Here is a 23,433-nt window from a genome sequence, read left to right as displayed (position 1 = left end):
AAAATGTCTTAGTTTAATATTTTAAAGATCAAAACATCATTATATACTAACATCTTTCATATATATATATATATATATATATATATATATATATATATTTGTCTTTATAAAATTATATGCCTTTGTGACAATCTGTGCCTGTGAGTGCAAGCACCCAAGAAGTCCAAAAGAGGGCATCAGATCCCCTAGTGCTGGAGCTACAGCTAGTTGTGAGCCTCAAAATGGTGCTGGGAGCAGTACAAGCTCTTAACTACGGTGCTACTTTTCCAGCTCCTCTAATATCTTTAATGAAAATGTCATTGCTTTGAGGATAGGAATGTATAGAGAACCAGAGCACACAAACTTTTGAGTATTTTTTTTTCTGATGTAGATTGGATATCATCCAGGGTTTTCTTTAACCCTAGCATATGGTTGATAAGGTTGCATTCTTATTAACCCAGTATGTTGAAGATGCATATGTAATATGAAAAACTATTTGTCTGTTTTCCTTCTACTTAGAATATCCTAAGGTTGATATGAGGCTGCAAATACTTGACTTTGCAAGTCTTATGAACTCAGCCAGTGGAAGAGATATGCCAATTAGTCTATATGTGAAGGGATATACTAGTCAATTAATCCAACTTAGTAATTGAGAGAAGAGATGTAATGTTATCTTAGCTAGAAGTGATGCTTCCCCATTTCCCCTGTTTCTCTCTGAAACTGGAGTGATATCTAAAATATGTCTGGATATTAAATAATGAAGTAGACATGTACATGGCTACTTGAGATCGTGAGATCTCACATGAGATCATGAAACAGGAAACCCTTTTTTTATTCTGACTTGATCACAGATCATTAACACAGCTGATGAATTGTTTGTGCCTCATTGAATATAATGAGCTACATTAAAGGAGAGACTCAGTTTCATATGTTTTAACTTTAGTTAATGAAAGGATACTATTTTCTGACAATTGGTGTAGCTTGCTAACAATCAAAAGGCTTAGCTTTTCCTATGTTTAGCTTAAAACAATGAGTTACAAGTGTTTCCACAGTCAAAAGCAGGGAACAAAAAAGAGGTTATCACACATTTGGTAAAAAATACAGTGTCATGAGATTCTAACATGTAATCCACAAGCACTCATACAATGGGAAACATATCCCCAAAATTTTGTCAAATCCTAAAAGATGTTGCACTCATTATAAACACTCTTATACTTCATCTTGGATATTTGATTTTTTAAGCATCCTATTGCAGTCTTGTTCTTTTACTTGCTACATGAAGATTTTGCTTTTGATCCCTAGTATTGCCTCTTTGTTTGAAGGTCTGACCTACTAACTATGGAAAAGTGGGAATGCATTACCTAGTGCGACTCTGGCTGCAGATGCATCATAGTTGATCCAAAATGACACCCAGGATAGAATTGTAATCAGTGTGGAAGGCATGTAGGTCTGCAAAATGAAGTATCCGATGTTTCTTTTTAGACGAAAACTTAGTGATAGTCGTGGATATGCCCCTGGGTTTAAAAAAGAAAGGAAGGGAGGGAGGGAGATGAGGGGAAGGGAGGGAGAGGGAGGGAGGGAGGGAGGGAAGGAGGGAAGGAAGGAAGGAAGGAAGGAAGGAAGGAAGGAAGGAAGGAAGGAAGGAAGGAAGGAAGGAAGGAAGAAAGATCATAATTTGATTAGAATCACCATCTCCCTTTCATACACCCATGGACAATTAGGGAAGAAACATCTTCACCTGTTGTAAACTCCACCTTCTTGGACACCATCTTGTAGTCAACAATTGAAAACTGAGGAAGCTCGATTTTATTGACCCCGGTTACTGCTCCCTCTCCTCCATTCCAGTAAAACTCGATGTCGTCGGTGGTGTAGCCATCTGAAGTGAAGGAGCACAGCCTAATCACACAGGGCACAGTGGATCTAGTGATGCTTTTTGAAGACAGTCTTCCAGTCAGAGGGAAGACTCATACATAACACGCTAGGGCAAGGAGTATCATCTTGAATTTGAATGGCAGATAGATCCTACTTCAGCTGCTATTTCTGACGGGTTGGGAGTGGCTACACTGAGGAAAGAGATGCATCTGGCTTTAGTGAGCATCATCTCCCTGAAACTTTATTACCTTGTATCACCGCTACAATTTTGTTTTTAGTGTATCTATGGATGGGTGCTCTTTTATTAAAGCAAGGGGTGGCTGCGTTTCAGGGACACTGGAAATGGATTATGTATTATCTAAGAACAAAAACCGAATCAAATGATAAACTCTCAGTTATTAAAAGGAGAGCCTAAGGGATAATGGAAAAATAGTGAAAGATCAAATCTTCAATAATTGATCAAGGTATTTAAAAATATACACACATTTCATTTAGAGAAGTAACCAAGCTTATATCCTTCCATTATAGCTACTACTATTATAGGTAACATACAGGTAAAAATCTTAGGAATTATATACATTCTTGATTATACTAGGTATTTAATTGATTTCTTTGGATCTCTGAGGGTCAACTTTAATGTCAAAGAACCAGAGAAAATTAAAACAGTTGAAAGTGTTCCCCTGGCTTTGGCATGGAAGGTCCTATGTTCATGGCCTCTTCTCTTCCTCTGGTCTGTTTCCATTTGCCACTGGCCTGGCTGAGTCATGATGGTGTATAAGAATAAATTGTATAACACGAATAATGCATGGATATGTTTTTAAAAGCCTAAAAATAATTTGACTTATTTAAAATCCATTTTCACCAGTTAAACACATAGTCGATTTTTCCATTTTCTTTTTATATTCACCTCAAATAAAAAAAAAAGCATCACTTTTTAATTAGAGTTACTGACACATGTTTCAAAGATAACCCCATGAGCTCTTTGTAGTATGCATAATACTGGCCTACTTTTGATTAAAGCAGTAACATCTTTCCAAGATTTTTTTTAAGTTTAATATTTGGAAGCTGAATTAAATGTCAAAGAATTGCACCAACTTACCACTTCAAGATTGAAATAAATTTATTATTCTTATCATGCCCTTTTTGTGTATGTATGTATAAGAAAAAAGTGTTTCAATTTTACTTCTTAAAATAATTAAAATTCCTCTTCAAAAAACTTTTTAAAGTCCTTATTCCTGAATTTATTGAACAATACCTGTTTTATACTTGATACTTTATAAAATTACCATTGATTGCAACATATTACAATATATTTAATTTCTCATAAAACCATCATCCATTAGACTAAAGAACTTGCTCTCTTTCCAAAAGAGTAATATCCATACAAAATAATCCATCAATAATGAATGACCCAAATATAGAGATGGAAATAGAAGATATTTACTGTTATATATAAACATTGCTTCTGAGAGGCTGCATTATCTTCTTTAACACAATCTACCTTGAACTAATTGGTGCATTGGAGATTTATGTCAAATTTGGATATGAATGTGTGATATTGATGCTTAACATTGTCTTGAGTATCTCATAAGAATCCATGAACAGCTCTACAGAAGATACATAAATAGATAGTTGGGTGATGGATTGATGAATAGATGGGTATATAAATAGCTGAGTGATGGGTGAATGGAGATACAGACAGATGTGTGATGGATGGATAGATAGAAAGATGGGTTATGGATGAATGGAGAAATAGATACGTGATGGATGGTTTGATAAGTAGATCGATGGGTGATGGATGAATGGATGACAGGTGATGGATAGATAGATAGATTGCTGATGGGTATATGGGTAGATATATGGGTGATGGAGAGATAGATATGTGATGGATGGATATGGATAGATATATAAGTGATAGATGGATAGATGAATAGATAGGTGGTGGATGGGTAGACATACATACATACAGATACATAGAAAGATTGACAGATAAACAAATAGATGCATAATCTCCACATGCAGGAATGAGAAGCTTCTGGCTTGCTCTAGGCTTGCTAAATTAACAAGGTGATAGATTCCAACCTCTAGCTACTGCTTCAGTTGTCAGAATCTAGGGGAAAAATGTAAGTATAAGTTCAAGTTGTGAGGCTCACAGATAGTTTGTAGTTTGAGTTAAGAGAGGAGAAGGGAGTGGATGAGCCAAACTGGCAGCCCTGTTAGCTCCTACTTTTGGGCAGCAGCATAACATTAAATAAAACTTGAATGTGACAATCAGCCAAAGCAGATTTTAATATTCACGTTAGTTCTCTCTTATGTAAAGTTCCCTTTCCCACAGTCTAGGTGGCTCAGTTAACTGTCATCTGGAAATATTAAATGGAAAATTCTAAACATAAATATATCACACATCATTTTTAGTTGTGCTATGAAATCCTATGTTCTCCTGCTCTAGCCCATCCACGATGCAAGAGACCTCTTTGTCCAGCACATCCTTGCGGAGCTGTTTATCGTTCCCACCCATCTGCCACATGGTAGTCATGTCAGTTATCCAATCAGCTGTCTCAGTATTGCAGTGCTCACATTCCAGTAACCCTTCTTGATAGTGAGACTATATTTAAACAAGTCTGATTAAAGTTTGTTATAGCTGTCATTATGTATGTTCCATTTATAATTGTTTCTGTTTTATTGTGGTGATTATTTGTTTTTCCTTGCATAATTTATGTCCTAGATCTGTATTAAAAGAAAAACATAGTCTACATGGGATTGGCATATGCAGTGCTTTGGGCATCTGTCTGCTGGATGTCTAGAAACATACTCCCTGTGGATGCGAGGGATTACAGTATTCAACAACTTAGGCAGGCAGGCAGTGGTCTGGGTCTTTATTTCCAAGCTCATTTCACTTTGTTTAACTAAAACTCATTACTCACAGTGCTCTAGGCACCGAGATAATTACAGATGATTTGGGAGAAAAAGAAAATGCTCACTCCCATTTATATAGATTCTGGAGTTCTCATGGGAGCAATAATGGCAGCTGGATCCAAGCAAAGAATAGAGGCTAGAAGCACACTATTATTCACAGGTTACCCAAGAACATTCTGCCGCAGAGAGAGAACATCAATTTACTCACACCTAAACAATCTGTTTACCAAAGGTTTGCCTTTATGAACCAGTGACTTCACACAGCGTTTCAGTCTGAGAACTCAGATACCAAGGATGTTGTTTCCTAGCAACAGCTACAGAGAAGCACTCAGAATTTCCTCTTGGCCCCTGGGGACTTCTTAGTGATGCAGAAAATACAGATAAAATTAAGTTGATGTCAACAGATGAAGGTTCACAGAGCTAGTGCGGTGTAAAAGTGTCTGAATATTAGTATTCTTTCTGTTGGAAATACATTATTTTGGATGAATTTTCTACTCTGCAAATAAAAGTTACTCTCCACTGTGCTTAGTGGAGCTATATGGGTAGTCAGATATTGTTCTTAGATGCGTTGGGATGATAAACTTCCATCTATGAGCAGAAGATGTAAACATATTTCTTTCTGTGGAGAGGCCTTCGCAACATAGCAAGTTTCATGGTCTTAATGGACTTAGGTCAGTCCTTACAATACATTCTTTTTGTGTATGGTTAGCTCAACGCTAGGCAACGATTAATGTGGAAATTCCACAGAGTCTATCTGATAATCAAAGGGATTTATTCTGGGTTAACTCACAACAAGCATAAAGAAGTTGGTCGCAGGAGGGGTGGGGCCCCGATCCAATGTAGTTCTCTGGAGAACTCTGCCTTGATCCGCAGCACCAGCATCCAGCATCCAAGACCATGAGGTTGCCAAGAGAGCATTAGCACATCTCATCCCAGGTCTTAAGGGGTCCCTGTCTCGGCCACACCCCCTGGGGGGGCAAGTACCTAGCAGTTAATTGATGTCTACTTGGGGTGGTGCTTCAGGGGTAAAGCCCAGACAACCACCCCTACAAATGATACGGATTGCTACACTGTGAATGTGCCCAGTAAGCTTTATGTGTTGGAAACTTGATTTATCAAAGCAGCAGTCTTGAGAGGTAGGAACTTTTGAAGATGTTTTAACTCAAGAGCAATAAGCAGTAATACTCTTTGCAATGAACACTTGCACATAAAGATATATGGACAAAAGGGTTTACTGCGTGACTCACTGTGTCACACTACAGCTTCCGTGATGAGATTTTTTTCCTTTTTCTTTCTTTTCTTTTTCCTTTTCCTTTTCTCGTTTCTCTTAAATTTTATCTGGGGGTGGGGGCTGCAAAGGCAGAGGGCAGATACACAGGGATGGGAAACGAACGGGATCAAGATGCATAATGTGAAAGACACAAAGAATAAATAAAATGAAAGTTAAAAAAGAAAAAAAACATTTACTCCATCACACTCTGTGATAGACACACAAAACAGGCATAGGTCTAAATAAACAATTCCATTGTTGTGCCTTGGGCCAGACTAACTTGAAATGAGTCTATGATATGAGTTGGTCTGGAGAAACCTAGGATTCCTGTTTAACAGTTGAATGAGGAATCATTTCTTTCTCTTTTGGATGTTACATATAAGAAACCCTGAATAAAGCAGCCAGTCCAGATATGAGAAGTTTCCTGACCACATCAGTCATTATTTGCACCTAGTGAGAATGTCCTATATCTCACTCATAATCAATATTTCAACCATTGGTGTTCTTTACTACTTATTAGTCTGGATCCATGAGATTCTCAGGGGCACTACTGGCCATGAGAGTCAGAGTTTAGAAGTGTTCTCACAGTTAAATACAAATGTTTGTTTGTTTGTTTTTCAAGACAGGTTTCTCTCTGTAGCGGAGGTTGTCCTGGAATTCACTCTGTAGTCCAGGCTGGCCTTGAACTGAGAGATCCATCTGCCTCTGCCTCCAGAGTGCTGGGATCAAAGGCGTGCGCCACCACACCTGACAGTTAAATACAAATGTCTGCAACAATCTACTTTAATGTTTGACTCCTATCTAATAGTTTGAGTATTTTGGGACACTCACCACACATTTTCTCTGGTAATGGGACAATTAATTAGGATTTTACATCATTATTAGACAATGTGTCCTTTAAAAATTATTTTGGCATGTATGTAATCACATACATGTATGGATGCACATATGTGCATATATTTAGTCAACTGCAAATGGTGTTCTTCAGAAAATGACACCTCATTTTTTGAGGCAGGGTTCTCATTGGGACTTACAGCTTGCTGATTTGACTTGGTTTGCTTGCCAGCAAGCCCAACTGGCAGAGATTTACCAGTCTCTACTGGTGCTGGGACTACAAGGTATGCATCACCATACTTTGCCTTCTGTGTGGATTCTGGAAATAAAATCAGGTCTTCACACCTGGACAGCAGACACTTTACCAGCTGAGTTATTTCTCCATCCCTGAAAATATGTTCTTTTCATAAGCAAGAAAAAAAATCATCTTGGATATTGGCATCTGACCCTTGTCCACCCCCATATTAATAGAAAACAAACCCACTAATTTTTCTATGTACTAGCATTTTCACCTTCAAAGATCTTTCATGTCTCTTCCTGTCATTTTCTCCACATGCTAGTTTTCCCAGAACATACTTAGTCTTTTCGGCTCAATAGTTTCTACTTTATTTGTATTAGATCATGTCCACTTAAAGATTTATACTTCAGACATTAAAGGCTTTGTTTATGTTGTTTTATCTATTTGTTTATTTTTTAAAAGTATTGGGGCTTTAACCTAAAACCTTGAACAAGGTAGGCAAATACTATAGCACTGACATGATATTGACTATATTAAGATGCATCTCACATGAAGCAGAACTTACACATATCTGAAAAATATGGAACTGTTACTGGCTTGTTAACACAGAATTATTAGTTTTAAAATTACAGACTTTAAAATGTGTTTTACAATAAGTAATGGAAGACTGAAGAGCTTATAGATATAAGACTCTTGAAGAACTTGTAGAATGTAGACACATCTCACCTATACTGACTAATGTCTAAATGATTTGGTTTAAACTTTGTCACCAAGGGTTGCTAGTACAACATTCAAGATTTCCTCTAGATTTCCATTTACTTGGAATGTAGAACTGTCCACCTAAATTTCCAATTGGGAAGAGTCCTGGTGTCTTCAGTACGTCTCCTCATCCTGGTGGTGGCTTATCCTGCCTTCTGATTGGCTAACCATCAGTAGTTTCTCAAGATGAAATTGCTGGCTGCTGCTGCTGGGGCTTTCTCTTTGCTGACCTTCATTATTACCTTTCTTGCCTAATGCTAGTGAAAGTCAATGCTGTAGCCTGTCCTGTAGGACCCATGCCAATCTTGGTGTGTTTGACTGGTGAAGACTGGGATTTCCAAAAATCCTATTCACTCATTTTCCAGTGATTCACAAGATACTCAATTAGCTTTCTTAATAGTCAAGTGGTTTTTCTACCCACTTTGGACACAGGTGTGGGATCTAATATTGCCCCATTAAATTTTATCTAATTCAATTTCACTCACTATTTTAGTCCATTGAGGATTTTTTTTGTTCATTTGGGTCTTTTTAGTTTCATATTATCTTTAAATTTTGAAGATATGTTCCTTATCGCAGGGTAATGGTGGTACACGCCTTTAATCCCAGCACTTGGGAGGCAGAGGCAGGCAGATCTCTGTGAGTTAGAGGTCAGCCTGCTCTACAGAGTGAGTTTCAGGACAGGCACCAAAACAACACAGAGAAACACTGTCTTGCAAAAAAATGTCTTTTATTATAAATTTCACTTGAGTGAGGTGAGATGAGCATGGAATGGCACAGACAAGGACTGTTTACCCTTTAACACTCCTGGCAGTATCCCTCTAGGCAGACATAAAAAACTTTTAAGCAGCACTTTGTGTACTGGCACCATCATTTATCCATTTAATATTTCTCTGATTGTTTTAGCCCCAAGTATGCTTTTCTCTGTTTATCACATTTCCTAGGTTCATTTGCTTTGAATCCTCATCAAATGAGAGCAGTTACGTTTTGACTTCTATTTAGAGATATGAAGCTGCTTCATTAGTGTTGCAGAATATTTGCTACATTGTAAAAATGTGTCTTTGCCCAGGTGCCTTCTGATTGGCTTAATAAAGAGCTAGATATCCAATAGCTAGGCAGGAGATATAGGCAGGATTTCTGGGGAGAGAGAGGAAGAAGAGGATGAATCTAAGGTGTGTGAGAGAGTTGCTAGGAGGCACAGAACAAGCAGGACACTCGGGAGGAGAGGCAAAAGTACAAGCCATGTGGTAGAATGTAGATTAATAAAATTATGGGTTAACTTAAGTTATAAGAGCTAGTGGGACAAGTCTAAGCTAATGGCCAAGCTTTCATAATTAATAAGTTTCCACGTCATTTTTTAGGAGCTGGCTGGTTGGACTGAGAAAGACTCATTACACATTAGATTACTGATTCTGTCTACATCTTGAATCTTGCCCAGACTGAATTGATTTCATCAGCCTACATGTCAGCAGAATTTAGATGTCTTACCCTCTGAAAAAATTGGATGATGTCTTTCTTACTGTCAACACCAATTGCCATGTGGTATGTGAACATCAGGTATATGATCAAAAAAAAAATCTCTTCTACCAATGCCCAGCTTTAATAAATGCCAATGGAGCCACACTGAATTATGTCATGTAGATGGATATGCTTTATGGAAATTTTTGACAAAAGATAAGAATCAAGGTTGCTGTCATGGTGAAATAAAAAGTAATCACAAGGAAATGCTAATGTAATCCTGTTAATAAATGAACATCTTGCTGTTTGTTTCCAGAAACATTTTCTCAAAACAAGCAGCCCCTACCAGCTATATTTTAGTTGTGTAAGCAGTTAAATGGCACAAGAGTTTGTCTTGGAAAAAACATTCTTTTTTTTTTTCTTCCAAGTTTTTGCAGCATGATAAGACCCAGATTTTTTTGTTCTCTGTTTCTGACACCAAACTCTGAAATTACTTGGAATTTCCTAGGTGACAAGAGCATCTTTTGTTTTAAAGAGGTGACTCTCACAAGCCAATCCATAGCTTCTGGATGGGAGCAGGTTTCTAAATGAGACCAAACCTCATTTAGAAATTTTCAGTCCCATTCTCAACCCTGAAGGGAAGATAGTCTAGAGTTCGTGTTAGCAATCAATGCACCTTTCCTGAAAATCCTACATGATGGGGCTAAGAGAGCCTGTAGCTGGTAAACACATCAAAGAGCTAGGAGAAGGCAGGAGAGGGTCCAGGGCTGTGCATTTTCAACCACACCCTGCCATACCTTACTGGATGCCTGGCTTCCATCTGACTGTTCATAAATGAGCCCTTTACAATTACCGTCTAGTAGAGACTGAATTCTTTTCCTGTCTCCCCTGAACTGTTTGGGAAGTCATCTTCCTGGAGCTTGTGTGTGGGACCCATAAGGCCATGTCAGGTTAAACCTGGTGTGGGTAGCCTGGATCCATCCCTGTGACTGGCTTCTGAATAGAGGGTAATCTTGTGGGACTGAGCTTTTAAAACAGTGGAGTCTGACCAACTCTGGGGCATAGGTGTCTGGACTGAATGGAGTTGTTAAACATCTGGTTGATGTACAGAGAGGAGGAGGTTGGTTTGCAGAAAATCTGTGCCTTTTTAGAAGCATGAGCAAAAAATAGTTCACAATTTTCTGCTTGTTATTAACTGTCACAGAGTAGATTTTGCTGAGATACCTTTGGTCATCGTTTCTTTTATAGTCTTGAAGCCCTTTGATGCTCTCTAGACATTTAGTGATTATTTCAACTTCTTGCACCTTTTTCATTAAAACTATCACTTGTGGGAAAGATGGTAATAAATAGTGACTGCTCTGCTCAATCTTGTTCTTAATTTCTGCCAAGTTCTGAGTACAATCAACCAAAAAAGATAATTTTCACAGTATTCTGACTAAATAAAGCATGTACTTGTTGCAAAATTGTTGAGAAATCTGTGTTTGAAATTTAGACAACTTTGTGTTTAATATTTCTGTCATGAAAGGGGAGGGACTTCCATTAGATGAGGCCAGGAGGTTACTGTGATTGGATGACAGTAACTTCTGATCTTGTCAAAACCCCTCTGCATTTGGGAATAGGTATTTGATTAAAAAAGAAAAAAAGACCTTTACAGAATGTTAAATGCTCACTTTTTTGACATATGAGAAAGAATTAAACCTTTAAGTAGAGGATTTAAGTAAGTGTGTCAATATCGAAATGCTGTTTAAGATTGTTTTAGAACATGATTTAAGCATGGGTGTTGTTTAAGAATGCTTGCTCCGGGCGGTGGTGGTGCACGCCTTTAATACCAGCACTTGAGAGGCAGAGGCATGCGGATCTTTTTGAGTTCGAGGCCAGCCTGGTCTACAGGAAAGGCACAAAGCTACACAGAGAAACCCTGTCTTGAAAAAAAAAACCCAAAAATAAACAAACAAATAAAATAAAAAATAAAAAATAAGAATGCTTGCTCCATGTGGGACTGCTGAAGTTGTCCGTTACTCATTTATCATCAAGTCTAGAGCAGGGAGTCACCCTCAATTTTGAGATATACTTAATATTCTCAATTTAATTTTTTTCTAAAGCATAACATATTCTGGAGTTTAAATGGGATCATGAATGGGTAAAGCAAAGGCTAAGGCTGTTATGCAGTAAATCACCATGTTCTGTTTGAAACTTCATGCAGTGGTAATTTTGACCCGAAGCCATGGATTAATTTTGCTTTTTTATTGCCACCTGATATCCCAAGTGTGGCAATCCATTCATAATTTATTTATATTTTTATTTTAAAGTGTCAAAACACTCTAGTATTATTGTTTGTGAGTCCATCCTTGAGGGCCATTGAGTTTTGTTTAATTTTGATTCTTTTTCTTCTACTTTAAAAATGTGTGTGTAAGGTAATTTTCCACTAAGAAATTCTGGTGAGACAACAGCTTTTTCTTGGAAAACGCATTTAAAAAAAATCTAGAAATATCCATAACTAATCTAAATCAGTTATGGTCAAAAGTCTGTGGTGTGTTGTTAAGAGAAAAAAAAATAAAAAATTGTACGTGTGTGTGCATGCATGCTAGGCTTGGGGCACCTCTCTATGAGTTGTTAGCCAGACTTAGTTATTTTCCTCTTGCTATGATAAAGCACCTCGATAAAAGCAACTTAACAAAGCGAGGGTCTCTTTTGGGCTTAGATACAGACCACCATGGTGAGGAAGGCAAGGCCACAGAAGCAGGACTTTGCCAGTACGATGCAGTGGTAGTTCAAAAGGAGACATGGGGCAGGAAGTGACTGGGGCCAGGCATTAAAATCAAAGTCCACCCCCAGTCCCATACTGCTTTCAGCAATCATCCACATCGTAAGGGTTCCATAACCTTCCCAACTAGGGCCACGGATGGGGACCAAGTATCTAAAGACATGAGACCATAGACGATATTGCATAGGCAAACCACAATGGCCAGAAGTCCCCCAGAGACCCCCCAAAACAACACAGGTTATTGCCACTAATCTTGGGTGCTCATCAGAATTCTGTGGGAAGATTCTGGTGCTGAAGACACCACACATTTTGAATGCAGGACGTAGGGAAAATAGGCTGGAACCGAGCTTCCTCCCTGGTGACTAGCATTCACACTGGTAGAAATTTTATGTAGGAACCGGGACCAGAAAAGTCATTGGTCTTACCCAGCTGCAGACCTTGGATTCTACTATACCAACCTTCCATACCAACAAGATGTGTTCACTGTGCTGGGATGACTACTGTGGGAGTGGCCGAGTGTGAGTGCATCCTGATTGGATGTGAGGGCAGCTCCACCAGAGGGGGTTAATGCATGGCACTGTGGCCCACAGCTGTGGAAACCATAAGCCCTAGGGATAAACCTACTGCTTCTGTTTTCATAACCGAGCATCCTGTCAAATTGGCTTCTGAGTATTTATGCTTACATCTATAGACAGATGTTTTCCTCAGCCTTGGTTAGAGGTGCCGCTTGTCGTAATGAATAGCTGTTCATGCAGAGACTCATGGGTGGTCCAGCACTAAGAATAAGTGGCTATTGAATGCTCTTCCCTCAACTGGACATTCACATTATCCTTTCTAAAGCTGAGCGCATACCAGCAAAGAGGGAGTTGAAAGAATGCAGTAAGGAGCCGGGCGGTGGTGGCGCACGCCTTTAATCCCAGCACTCGGGAGGCAGAGCCAGGCGGATCGCTGTGAGTTCGAGGCCAGCCTGGGCTACCAAGTGAGCTCCAGGAAAGGCGCAAAACTACACAGAGAAACCCTGTCTCGAAAAAACCAAAAAAAAAAAAAAAAAAAAGAAAGAATGCAGTAAGATTCACATGATGGGCCAGGTGGTGGCGGCGGCGGCGGCGGCGGCGGCGCACGCCTTTAATCCCAGCACTCGGGAGGCAGAGCCAGGCGGATCTCTGTGAGTTTGGCTACCAAGTGAGTTCCAGGAAAGGCGCAAAGCTACACAGAGAAACCCTGTCTCTAAAAAACAAAACAAAACAAAACAAACAAACAAACAAACAAAAAGAACGATTCACATGATGGTAAGAAGGACCACGTAACACTGTCTTCTGGGAATGACATGGCTGTTGTACTTATGAACGCACAACAGCTTGCCCAGGACCGCACCCTGACAATATGCAGTCATGGAGGGCAGGGCGTGCTCATCAGGCCAGCCACCTCCCTGGAGAGGTGTGGACAGTTGACGGCTGGAGAAAAGAGGAACACTATCTTCAGTGATGTAGCCACTAGTGAGCTGCCCGTTCTCCAATGGATAGCTTCATACTCAAGCCCATGCCAGTGGCCCCGGTTACACTCAGCAGGCCACAAAACAACAGCAAAAACAAAAACAAATCGACACGATAGTCAGAGGGTGACTTGGTAGGCAGAGGGGGTGATTATTGAGGGTTGGAAGGGAATTAGAGAAGATGGAGTGTTGTAACTGTAACCAGAATGTATCGTATGTATAAAATCATCAAAAAAAATAAATTAATAGTAACAGTAAAGAATGTGTATGGAAGTAGTTAACAGTAGTTTTATGTGGACACTATGAAGATGGATGGTTTTTATTTGAAAAATTTAGTGTTTGAATATGCCATATTTTTGAAATGAAACCCCCAGTAAACTATTTTTATGTCCCAGAAATTGCTAAAATATGTTTTGAAAAGGGCGACACCAACACTGAAAATTATAGAGTTAACCTGTAGAGGGCACCCAAGACTTTTCAGACTAGACCGTGCTTCCAGATCTGAAAATTATATTCCTTTTGGTTAGGTTTAAGAAAGAGTTTTAGCTCTTTCATGAAGATTTTTAATTTTGGATCACTGATTCTCAGGAGGTTTTGTTTTGAAATTAGCTTATATTAAATGATCCCAGAACCATTATGATTAATATACCTTATCATAAATTCAGATTTTAAGCTAAGGATCTATTTAAATAATGAAACTCTAGTTGGTGCCTAGAGCAAGCATGGCAAATGACTTGCTTTGGTGTACTCGATGCTTGAGTTCTGGTCTTTTTACTGCCATTGGAAAATGGCAAGCTCTAGAATTCCAACTATGTATATAAAGCAATGAAAATCAGTGTGCTGTGTATGATATGAATCCACTCTTCATAACGCTCAGGTGGGATGAAGTAACCAATAGAAGTAAGATATGTCAAAAACACATCATTATGTCAGGCTAGAGCTCAGTTTCTGACTATACTAGCCAATCAGATTCTGACTTTTAGTTTCATGTCCCTTTTCATTCACTAGCAGGCAACAGTGAATCCACTGTGTTCAGTTTCCAAATATGAGGCTTTTTCCATGTGTAGATGTCAGGTGTGTGCTCCCTGCCCTGGATTTTCACAAGCCTACTGCCTACCATGGACTAGATTCCTATAATATGAAGATATTACACGTTTAAAATAAGTACACTTCATTTTCCAGCAATAGAAATTTTTTTTTTTTTGTTGACAAATCTCAGCTGTCTTCTGAGATCTCATGTTATTAGGATTTCTTCTAGGTCAGGTTGGGTAGACTTTGAGGACCAGAGGCCACAGACTTCTGTGACTCAGACTGTTATGGATTTTCCCCACAATTCCTTGGCTTTTGGAATCCATGTGAGTCAAATGCCAGGAAGCAGAAGCCATCCCGTGGTTCGTGTCTAGAGCTTGTCTACACTCAATTCCAGGTGCTAGATCAGTGTCGCTGAGGTTATTATATTTATTATATTAGACATGTTGGTCACATTAATATCTGTGCTTTTAAAATTGCATTGTTTCGGGGCGTACTGAAAAAACCCCACTGTCTGATTATTATTGGTTTTTCTGGAATTGATTTTTTTGTTTTATGTAATTTTGGCAGTTACATTGATGGAACATGTGGCTTGTTGCCATTTTCTTTATGTTGAAGGCTTTCTTTCTGATGAGCGTGAAATAGGAAAGCAGACAAATATAGATGTATTTTTAGAGCTGCCTGGTGTGGGATAGTTTGGGGGATAGCAGTCACAGGAGGGTATTGCTCTGTAGCTATTGTCCGATCTTTGGCCTGGAAAGAAAAGCAATGATGATAATTTTTACTTTTCAGGTGGGGGAAATGAAAGTGCAGACATTCATGACCTGATTGGGAAGGCTGAATGCTTCCAAGTTTCTATCTGTGGAAATGGGGCCAATAATCTGTGCTACCTGACTCATAGGGAAGATAAAAAAGGTCATTTTGCAAAGTTACAGCTGCAGAGTGCTTCTTAGAGGCAATCCATCATCCAAGCACTTAGAAGCATTACAAAAGCATCACAGGTGCTTTAGGAGGAGTTTGGAGCAGTGGCTCTCAACCTTGGGTGCATCCCATTGCTTGAGGGACACTCAACATCTAATTTTGGTTGTCACAAACTGGGCTGGAGCGCTATTGGTATCTAGAGGTCAGATGCTGATAAACAGGGCAGTGGCCTGCCAAAAAGACTTGTATCAATGTTGAGGAGCCCTTGCCCTACCTTGTGGATGCTGTGCTCCGTGTAACGGTTCATGCTAAGATAATTTGTATTGAGGTTCGTGCTACGATCATTTGTATCGTGGTAGGAGGTACATAGGGATGCCTAGGTTTATTCTGAGAGAATAGAATTTGTAGATACAGAAGATGCAGAATTGTTCTGCAACCCAACCACAAATAGACATTCCTCACTGTAATCTAACGCCTTATCTCTGTCACAGTTCATCTGGTACAAGATATGGTTGTCCATTTCTGGAGTAAGCTGCAGGTGAAAGAGGCGACTGAAAGACCTGAATGACAGGCAGGGGAAACACTTTGCCTTTCGTATTAAAAGTTATTGGTTTGAAGAATTCTGATAATTCTGAACTCCTCCAATACATACAGTAATTAAAGACACTCCAGGAAGAGGATGAAGAGGGGAGAAGTAGATAAGAAAGAGTGATATATGAATTGGAGAAGAGGTATGTTTGCATTTGTCTTCCATAGGTTGGTTCTGGAGCAGTATGTGATGCCATATACTCTATAATTCAGAGATATCCATAAAATATACTAAACTCACACAGTACCATAGTAAAAAAGCAAATAACTTCATTAAAGTGGGCAATAGATCTAAATATACAATTTCTCAAAACAAAATATGTTGAAAACACAATTAACATTAACAATCAGAGAAAAGCAAATCAAACCACAATGTGCTATTATTTCACCTTAGTAAGCTTGGTTGTTGCCAAGAAACACAAATGATAAGTGTGGGTAAGGTTGTGGAGACAAAAGGATCATGGTACATTGTTGCTGGCAACGTAAATTAGTACAACCACTGTGGAAAACAATATTAAGAGCTCCCAAAGTATCGTAATATATAAATTTTATATTATGCAGCCATACTATGGGGCATATATTTAAAGGAAAACAATCTCAAAGTGACACCTGTATCCCCCCATTTTACTGTATTATTCACAAAAGCTAAAAAGTGGAAACAACCTCAGTGTTCATCAACCATGAGTCAATAAGGAATATGTAGTACATATTCAAAAGGCAATACAACTATGACATAAAATGAATGCAGCCCTGTCATTGCAACAATCTGAATAGAAAGGTAGATAAATGCATTAAATTGAAATAAGACAGGCACAGAGATATAATAACCACACAATCACAACTGTATATGGAATCTAGAGAAATTGATGTCTTAGAATTTGGGTGAGAATTTGTGGTTGTTCAATGCTTGGGGGAGTCATGGGGAAGTAAGTTATAGCTAGACAATAATAAATAAATTCTAATACACTGTTATGCAATGTCATAGTTAGCTTTTACTGTCAATCTGACACATCCCAGAGTCATCTGAGAAGGAACTTTCAGCTGAGGAATTGCCCTGACCAGAGAGGCTTGTCTGAATGTCTGTGTGTGATTATCTTGGTTGTTAATTGGTGCAAGAGGGCTCAGCCCACTGTGGGCAACACCATTCCCTGGGCAGGTGGTCCTGTGATGTGAAAGATTGTTACTATACAAGAGCCTGCGAATGAGCCAGCAAACACTCTTCTCCACAGTTTCTACTTTAAATTCCTTGTTGAGTTCCTTCTATGATTTTCCTTAATGATGGACAGTAACCTGTGAGCCAAAATAGACCTTTTCCTTCTTGATGTTGCTTTTGATAAGTGTCTTAGAACAACAGCAGAATCAAACTGGAGCCCACAGTTATCAGTATATATAATGAATTTTTTTATTCATAAAACTTGGAAAAAAGAGTTTGAATGGATTCACCATTAAATAAATGGTAAGTATGAAGGGACAAGGAAGCGTAAATTGATTTAAGCATTGCACACCGTGTACATGTGTTGGAATATCACATGGTATTCATACATAGGCATGATTTTTTACACTTTATGCTTCAGTAAAACTAACTCCAAGTTATAAAAGTCCTGAGGTTTGGTGAGAAGCATCCTTTAGAAAAGCCTGTGGTGCCACACTCTTGGGGGTGGCATGGTCTCTCAGAGCAATGTGTGTCAACTGCTACCCTGACTCTTCCCGTGAGTCTGCGATAATGAGGGTGGATGCAGAGGGATCCCCATTGCAAACATACCCTGCAAGAGAACCTAGGGTCATGGAAGAGATCTCAGAGCCATCCTCTTGGAGGAATGCGGTTCTTGCCAGGATGAGACAAAGATCATTAAAATCTAAGTCATTTCTGGGCACTAAGTTTTCATTTCCAAAGTAAGTTTTTTTTTTTTTTTTTTTTTTGAGTAGGTTACTTTCCTACAGCTTATATCAACCAATACTCCAGGGACTTCTTTGAGATATTCCATAGAAATATTTGTCTTTTAAACTGTACTGTTTGACTTCTCCTTTTCTGTCAAATAGTACTTTTTCACTGAAAGGTACTGCTTGGCAGGTAATTGATTGTTGACACTTTACTGATGGCTTCACTCAATAGATGTTTTAATTCTCAGACCAAAAAAAAAAAAAACCCAAAACATTGAAAGAAATTCCAGAGAACTTGTTATGTACAGAGTATGTATAGACAAACTAAAAATTTTGCTGTAGAATGAACCCTGAAAAGAAATACTATTGAGTAAACACCACACATCCAAGCTTCTGTTTCTCCTTGTGACCCTGTTTACAGCGGTCATTATTTAAGCATCTTCCACAGGTCAAGTATAGAGTGGGTCACTTTTTCCGACAGATATGAGCATGTTACTGAATTTTATATGAGGAAAAAAACAACTCAATTCTAAAACTTAGAAAACTGAGTCATAGAGAGTGTAAGTAGTATGACCAAAAGATTACATTGTTGATTTATTTCCAAAAATCTTTCTTTACCATATTGCCTAGTTTCATATGAGTTTGTTCATGATATTAAACAAGCTTAGTTTCCTATCATTGGAATAATTATCCTGCAGCCTATTAAGTGTAACCACATGGAAGGGTTCATATTTGGCTCTTAAGGTTTGACTCACTATGATATAGTGCTTGGAGCCATGATATAGACCAGTGGTTCCCAACCTTCCTAATGCTGCGACCCTTTAATACAGTTCCTCATGTTGTGATGACCCCCGCAACTATAAAATTATTTTCATAAATATAAAAATTCATTTTGCTACTGGTATGAATCACAATGTAAATATCTACGTTTTTTGATGGTCTTAGGGGACCCATGTGAAAGGGTCTTTCGACCCCCCTGAAGGGGTCATGACCCACAGGTTGAGAACTACTTATAGAGAAAGCTACAGTATGTGTCCTGGTTGCTTCAACTTGCTGGGATAAAACACTGGCAGAACCATCATGGGGAGGAAAGAGTTTACCTGTCCCTAGGCTTACGTGTCCCAACCACAGCTGATCACTGAGGGCAGTCACAGAAACTGAAGCAGAAACCTGGGTGCAAGAATTGCAACTGGAACAGAGACCGGGATGAATACTGCTTACTGTCTTGCTTTCCATGGCTTATTCAGTTTGCTTTTTTTCTTTTTAATAAAGCCCAGGATCCTTGTCCCAGAGGTAGCACCAATCCACACTGAACTGGGCCTTCTCACATCAAAAACAAAGAAAATTTCTTACAGACTTGTCACTAGCCAATCTTATGAAAGCATAGACTTAATCAAGGATCCCTCTTCCTAGATGACTCTAGCTGTGTCAACTTGATAAAAAACTAACCAACACAGTATAGTATTGAGTGTTCTGGTACAGTTCAATATGTTGTATAAAGTGGGAGTTTTGGTATTGGATGTATAAAGTGAGGACATGACCACTCCAAGGTATGGTTGAGGGGAAGGGTTTTAATTGTAGATATGAGGAAGAGTACAGCCAGAGGGCATCTTCAAAAGTTCAGACCCGAGAGAAAATGCAGTAGACTGAACATGGCCGGCAGAATGAACTGGGTCTGTGAGAAAGAAAGAGGGGGAGAGTGAGAGAAGGAGAGAGCCAAGAGAATGCAGCAGGAGAGAGACATGAGCGTGCATGGCCAAATGGCAGCATTGTGTAGGAATGGGTGGAAGGGAAGTCCACAAGCTGGAGAAATTTAGGGTAGGGGGCAGAGTGATAAGAGCTGAGGAGAGCCAGGATGCCAACTTGGACTCTCTGAGGAGGCCAGCATGCACTTCGGTATGCTAGTAGGCACCTCAGTTAGCCATTTGTCCTGAGTTTCTTTCGGACCTGGCATATAACATAGTGTATAGTACAATTTATTTAATATTGTACACTGTAGCATGTCCAACAGTGAGTTCATACTGAGAGTGCATGTTCAGGGAGGTTAGTTTGACATATTCGTCTATGTGCATCTTACTCTGTACTTCTAATCTGTAATCTTGAATACAATGAAGAATTCAAAAAGCAACGTATCACTTTGCAATGTGGGGATATTGTGTTCCCCAATATATTGTGCATCCTAATAGATTTATCTGGGGTCAGAGAACAGAACAGCCACTAGACAGACATAGAGGCCAGAAAAGTAATGAAATTTTTGTCTGAGTTTATCAAATGTTACTGGACTGGACATTATTAATATATATAATGGAGTTTTTAGTCTGAATCTGTCAACTGTTGATGGACTAGACATTGTTAATGTAATTCTTGACTGTATATATTGTATATACTTATTGGATATAGTTTTTCTTGTATTAGTTATAAGCTTTTTAAATTTTAGACAAAAAAGGGGAAATGTGGTAATATTGTGTTCCCCAATATATCGTGCACCCTAATAAATTTACCTGGGGTCAGAGAACAGAACAGCCACTAGACAGACATAGAGGCCAGAAAATGGTGGCACTAACACCTTTAATCCTATCACTTGGGAGGCAGAGATCCATTAGGATCTCTCTGAGTTCAAAGCCACACTGGAAACAGCCAGGCATGGTGACTCATGCTTTAATCCCAGGAATTGATGGCAGGAAGCAGAAAGGTATATAAAGCATGAGGACCAGGAACTAGAGCCTGGTTAAGCTATTAGGCTTTTGAGCAGCAGTTCAGCTGAGATCCATTCAGATGAGGACACAGAGGCTTCCAGTCTGAAAAAACAGGATCAGCTGAGGCATTGGCGAGGTGAGGTGGCTGTGACTTGTTTTGCTTCTCTGATCTTACAGCATTTACCCCAATACCTGGCTCCCAGGTTTGATTTTATTAATAAGACCTGTCAAGATTCATGCTACATTGCAAACCGTCATTCCAGGAGAAAAAGACATTAAAGTTGTTAGGATGAAAGAAACACATATAGAAACCAAGATCTGGATTCTGTTTTCAGCTTCATCGCTTGCTATTTGTGACTTTGCTAAGCTTTAGTCACCCCTATTTTCAGCTGCTTACTCTATGTCACGGGACTAATCCCAGAGTTATGATGATGAAATAACTTAATACATTTACATAAAACCAAACACATTTATTATATGACTACTACGTCCAGACACATTGATAAGCTTTTAGAATGTATAGATTAATGGAAGTTTTACTCTTGTCTTTATCTCGAAGGAACTTATTCTGTCTCTCTCTACCCACCCCCTTCTCTTTCTGTATTGTATGCTCATGAGTGTGAGGGTCTTTGAGCAAGGAAATGTATGCATGCCGAGGAAAGGGCAGGGGTCAAGTGACTTCCTTACCTGTCTCCAATTATTGTTTCAACACAGGAATTCGTTTCACTGAACAGGAGGAAGCTTATGGTTTAGACTGAACTGGCAGACCAGTGAGTCTCTATGTGGGTGGCTCTCTACTCCTCAATGTTGGTTTATGGGCACATATAACCATGCCTGGCTTTCACTGTTAGGTCTAAAACCGAGACAAATGGCTAACTGAGTTGCCTATTTAATATATAAAAGCAGACCTGGTCATAGGGTTCTTCCAGCATCCCTCAGTCCCTACCTGTTACAGGGCAGGGCTGGTATACCCTGGCCCTGCTACTCTAAATATTTCCAGCCCAGAGGCTGGGCTGCCCTTGACCAGCTGCCCTTCCCTATATAATTCAGCCATTGTAGGTGACTTTAACTCTCCTGAATCTCCCTTCTCCCCTCGCCCCTCTCCTCACATGGCCCAGTTCAGGGTCATGTTCACTCTGGACTCTCAGTTTTATCCACAATAAACCTTCCTCTCCACCATATCTAAGAGCAGTCATGTCCTTCTTTTCTATTTCCTTTTTTCCCCCATTTAAATAAGTTTAAAAAAAGATTTAAACTTGGGTCCTCATGCTTCCAGAGTAAGTGCTCTTACCCACTGAGCTATTATCCCAACCCAGAGCTCACTATTAAGACGGAATGAAGAAATACATGCACCCAGGATAATGTGAAAAGCAATAAAATAAAAGCAAATACAGAAGTGTTATAAGAAAACTGAGGAGAAAATGTAACCTTCATCTATCAGCAAACCCTACGGGCAGGAAGCTCATGTGTCAACCCCAGAGTTAGTCGAATAAATGATGGCATCATAGGGGTTGAGGAAGAAGGGGATTAAATCTTTCCAGTTGCTCCTTCCAACTCCTCACTTCCCTCTCACTGCAAAAACAACTTGGCCCCTACACTTCCTACAAACTTCCTCCTGCAGAGATCTTCAGTGGCCTCTTGACTTGCAAATTAGCTGGACCCCTGACCCCTTTGCCCTCTGGCTCACCTGAAATCTTAGTCACACATGTGTGACTCTCTACTCTGGCTTCCTTGACTCCGCATTCTTAGCGCTGTCTCATGAACAATTTCCTCTCCTCGTTGACTTTTTTCTCATATTAAAAACTTCAATGTTCTTTAGGGGATATCTCACTCCTCTTGGATGACGCTTCCTCTCTTGATCGTAACACCTAAATCTCATCTCTGGAACAGAATTGTCTCTTGAGATTGGTACCAGTCTGTCCTTTTCTAACAAAAATTCACACAAAATTTCAAGATGTTTGACAAGGAAAATACCATTTGTTCTTCAAACGTGACAGCTGTTCTGGTACCCTCCTGTGGCCACCAGTTCAGGGCACTGTGACTTTATCTAGGCACTCATAGAAGTCATACCTAATTCTCTCTTTCGTCACGCTTTCTGTGCAAGGTATTATGACTCCTTGGAAGATTACAGAGGTGCCTTCAAAAATGGGCAGGGTCATGTGACTCTAGTCAGAGGGCTGAATGGGAGATGTACTTCAGACCCAAGTCAAGGTCCGAATCTCCACATTCCATCACCCTAGTGTTTTGTCCCAAGATCTCTCTTTACAGGATGGTTCTGCTTCCAAATATCAGGACTCCAACATCTAGTCCACTGAATGGCTCTGGAACAGGCCCTCCCCATCAACTCAGCAGAGATGATTAGCCTGTGTAATTAGGATAGAAACTGTCTTCATGAGAATGCACCAGTGTTTATGACTTCAACATGATCTAACTACACCGGCCTCATCTTATGATAAAAATAAAAATGTACTTCAGATGTCCAGTTTTTCTTGTTTCTCTTACCTTTTTTTCTGCTTGTGACAATGTTCCTGAATTGCTTCCATAATCTCCTAACTGGGTTCACTAACTGCTCACATCTTGAGACTCTCAAATCCATTTTTCTCACACCCACTGGAATGTTTAATTTAAAATACAAACAGGACAATGTCACTCCCAGCTTGAAATCTCTTAATGATTCACTCATTAGCTACAACAGTAATTTTTAAAGTTTATTCGCTGGAACAGTTAGCTGATTGATGC

The 23,433-nt window shown here is 39.3% G+C and overlaps 1 protein-coding gene across 1 annotated transcript in view; it reads right to left on the bottom strand.

Moving 5' to 3' along the window:
- Window positions 1–23,433, bottom strand: part of Gabrb1 (gamma-aminobutyric acid type A receptor subunit beta1) — a 407,586-nt gene that overhangs the window by 21,740 nt on the left and 362,413 nt on the right. The window contains exons 6-7 of the mRNA XM_006979677.4: window positions 1,718–1,855; window positions 1,341–1,493 (exon numbers count right to left, since the gene is read on the bottom strand). Of these exons, the coding sequence (XP_006979739.1) occupies window positions 1,341–1,493; window positions 1,718–1,855 (291 nt within the window). The remainder of the gene's footprint in view (window positions 1–1,340; window positions 1,494–1,717; window positions 1,856–23,433) is intronic.

Source organism: Peromyscus maniculatus, chromosome 10 (assembly GCF_049852395.1).
Source record: "Peromyscus maniculatus bairdii isolate BWxNUB_F1_BW_parent chromosome 10, HU_Pman_BW_mat_3.1, whole genome shotgun sequence".
Lineage (NCBI taxonomy): Eukaryota > Metazoa > Chordata > Mammalia > Rodentia > Cricetidae > Peromyscus > Peromyscus maniculatus.
Note: the sequence above shows the minus strand (reverse complement) of the source record. Positions and strands in the feature narration are given on the sequence as shown.